We start from the raw sequence: 2,500 nt of genomic DNA, 5'->3' as shown, positions 1-2,500 counted from the left end.
TCTTCAACGCCCACGTGGAAGAACCCCCTGGACGGACGGTGGAGGATGCTAGAAAGTCGTTACAAGCAATCTTTAGGACTCAGTTTGACAATATATCCAACTTTATAATGGATCCAATATCAGTCGTCAAAAAATCAAGTTTAGATGGATCAAAAATATTTTCCAATTATAGTTTTCATCTACATATACCGAAAACAAATTTAGTTAGTCTGTTTGATAATCCAAGACACTTTCAACTCAAGAATGACACATACAATGAAATTTTCAGGAAAAATCAGAGATATGGATATTTGAATTCATCTCATGTAGCTCTTCCAATGTTTTGCCTTGGTCATAAAGAAATTTTAGAAGATGGGAGAGAAATAGAATGGCCATTCACGAAAGTCGGTTATGTTTTTCCAAAGAATTGGAAGTGCAAAGTCAAATATGGAAAGCTGTCTCCTGGTGTGTGTATGTGGAACTACACCCATGGGGCACGTATACAGTTCGACTCTTCACAGTGCACATGGACCGACCTCTGCCCAGAAGGATACACAGCTGCATCGAAAAAGTACTGTGTTAAAATTTCAACACCTGACACATGGGATGCTGGGTTCAGTGCAACGTATATAACTAGTCTGGAAAACAGCGTGCTAGATAAGTCCTCCTTCATGAAACGAATCAGAGGGAGAAAGTCTCTATATGAAGTTGTCCAAAAGCTGTTAAATGAGAGCGGAAGTGGTAGCAAGATATGGCTGCCCACACGGCGAAAACGGCCGCTTGGCCCTTTGTTGTTTATGGGGCCAAACAAAACCGAGTTTACCCTTGACCCCAAGGAATTCATCTCATGGGAGAGTGGTCATCCTAGTATAGATTATGAATGCTTGGTTCTGGACACAAGTAATAATTCACTGCAGACTTCAAACTGTAATACTCATCTACCTTTTGTAGCTGTGATTGAGAGCAACTTCCTTACAAAAAATATCAGCAGTTGGCCTTCGCTAATCAAGGACAGCCCTTTATGCCCGACAGGATGGAATACTACCATATTTAAAGGTAAAGACGAAACCTGCTTCAAGTTGTTCCCTGTCGTGAAAAATCATACATGGCCTGAAGCCAGCCAGTTTTGTGAAGACTTGGACGCACAATTACCAACACCTGATGTAGGATTTCTGGACTGGGTTTATCGCCAACATTTGTTCTTGAATAAGGTGTCAAATGTCTGGATGGGGGTTGAATGGAGAAATGAACGCCTCCTCTATAGCGGTTCCGAAGAGAACCTGAACTGGATAGCTGATACAGACTATTCACAACCTTATGGCGTCCTGGCGCAGAATGGCTGGAAACTTCAGGGAAGAAGGGAAGGTAAACATCACATCCTGTGCCAGAAAATAATCACCCCGAGAGTAGCAATGCAGCTTCAAGTCCACGAGCCAGAGTCTGCAGTTTCACAGACCATGTGTATTGATGCAGAACCTCAGACCCTCTTGGCTGATGGGGATTACATCAACCCACGCTGTTATGTCAACGGGGAATTTACCCATCATGAGCGTACAGAAGATTCTGGTTGCCAGTATGAGCTGAAATTGAGTAGCCAAGGTTACTACCAGTGCCAGGCTTGGGCTCATCCACCCTTCTCGTTTGTTAAGTCAAATGTTATTCTGCACAGAGACCCAGCAACATTCACCTTCGTCATTACTCTCTTCCAGGATAAACCCTATGTGCCCCGGCGTCATGACAGCTCCTTCATGTTAACAAATAGATCAAACAGGGATTCTGATACTTGTGCTGAAGTCTTCATGGCAAATTTGAGGAGTACCGACTTAACTGACGAATTTCGATTTACAGATAAAAATTTCTTCTACATGCCATCTCGTGCTGAGATGAAGCTTCTGCACAATTTCCATCTTGAGTGTGAGATTAAGAACACAAATATATATATTGTGACAGAAAATAATTTGTTAAAGACTCTGCATGAAATGCTTCCTCTTGGAAAGACTTTCTCTGACTGCACACTTTTGGACCTCCGAAGTACACAAGGTTGTTTGAGGGATGTCACGCAAGATTTTGCCTCAGGCACTCCAAAAGAACTCACATGGCCTTCTACAAATGGAAATGCCATAGTACTTCCTGAGCAATTATGCATTACAGCGGAAGGGGAACCTGTCACACGAGAGTGCCTTGGAGATTTCTTTGTAGGATACTATTGGGGTCCTCTATCGAATAACTGCACAGGAGATCCTTCATACATTACTCGAGAGCTCTGGAAGATTAGCACAAACCTCAAACATCTAAATGAATCATCTGAACTGACCGTTCTTACTGCCAACAGCACTTCACTCCAGCCTGCTGACATTCACTTCGTTGCTCAGACACTAGATGCTTTCTCTAGAGATGAAGATATTTCCAGTTTCGATTTGGAAGACATTGTTGGAATTATGAATAACGTTATGGCAGCAAATGAAACTGCATTCGAACTAGTTCAGTGGAAGTTAAATTCTTCAAGCACTATCCTTGAAGC

General features: G+C 42.4%; 1 protein-coding gene across 2 annotated transcripts in view; it reads left to right on the top strand.

Annotated features, from left to right (window-relative positions):
• LOC125047803 overlaps nt 1–2,500 on the top strand; it is an 18,603-nt gene that overhangs the window by 14,003 nt on the left and 2,100 nt on the right. For both annotated transcript variants that reach the window (XM_047646268.1, XM_047646257.1), the window contains exon 5: nt 1–2,500. This exon is cut by the window's left edge and continues 217 nt beyond it; it is cut by the window's right edge and continues 2,100 nt beyond it. In XM_047646268.1, the coding sequence (XP_047502224.1) occupies nt 1–2,500 (2,500 nt within the window).

The sequence above is a fragment of the Penaeus chinensis genome, chromosome 4, assembly GCF_019202785.1.
Source record: "Penaeus chinensis breed Huanghai No. 1 chromosome 4, ASM1920278v2, whole genome shotgun sequence".
Classification (NCBI taxonomy): domain Eukaryota; kingdom Metazoa; phylum Arthropoda; class Malacostraca; order Decapoda; family Penaeidae; genus Penaeus; species Penaeus chinensis.
Note: the sequence above shows the minus strand (reverse complement) of the source record. Positions and strands in the feature narration are given on the sequence as shown.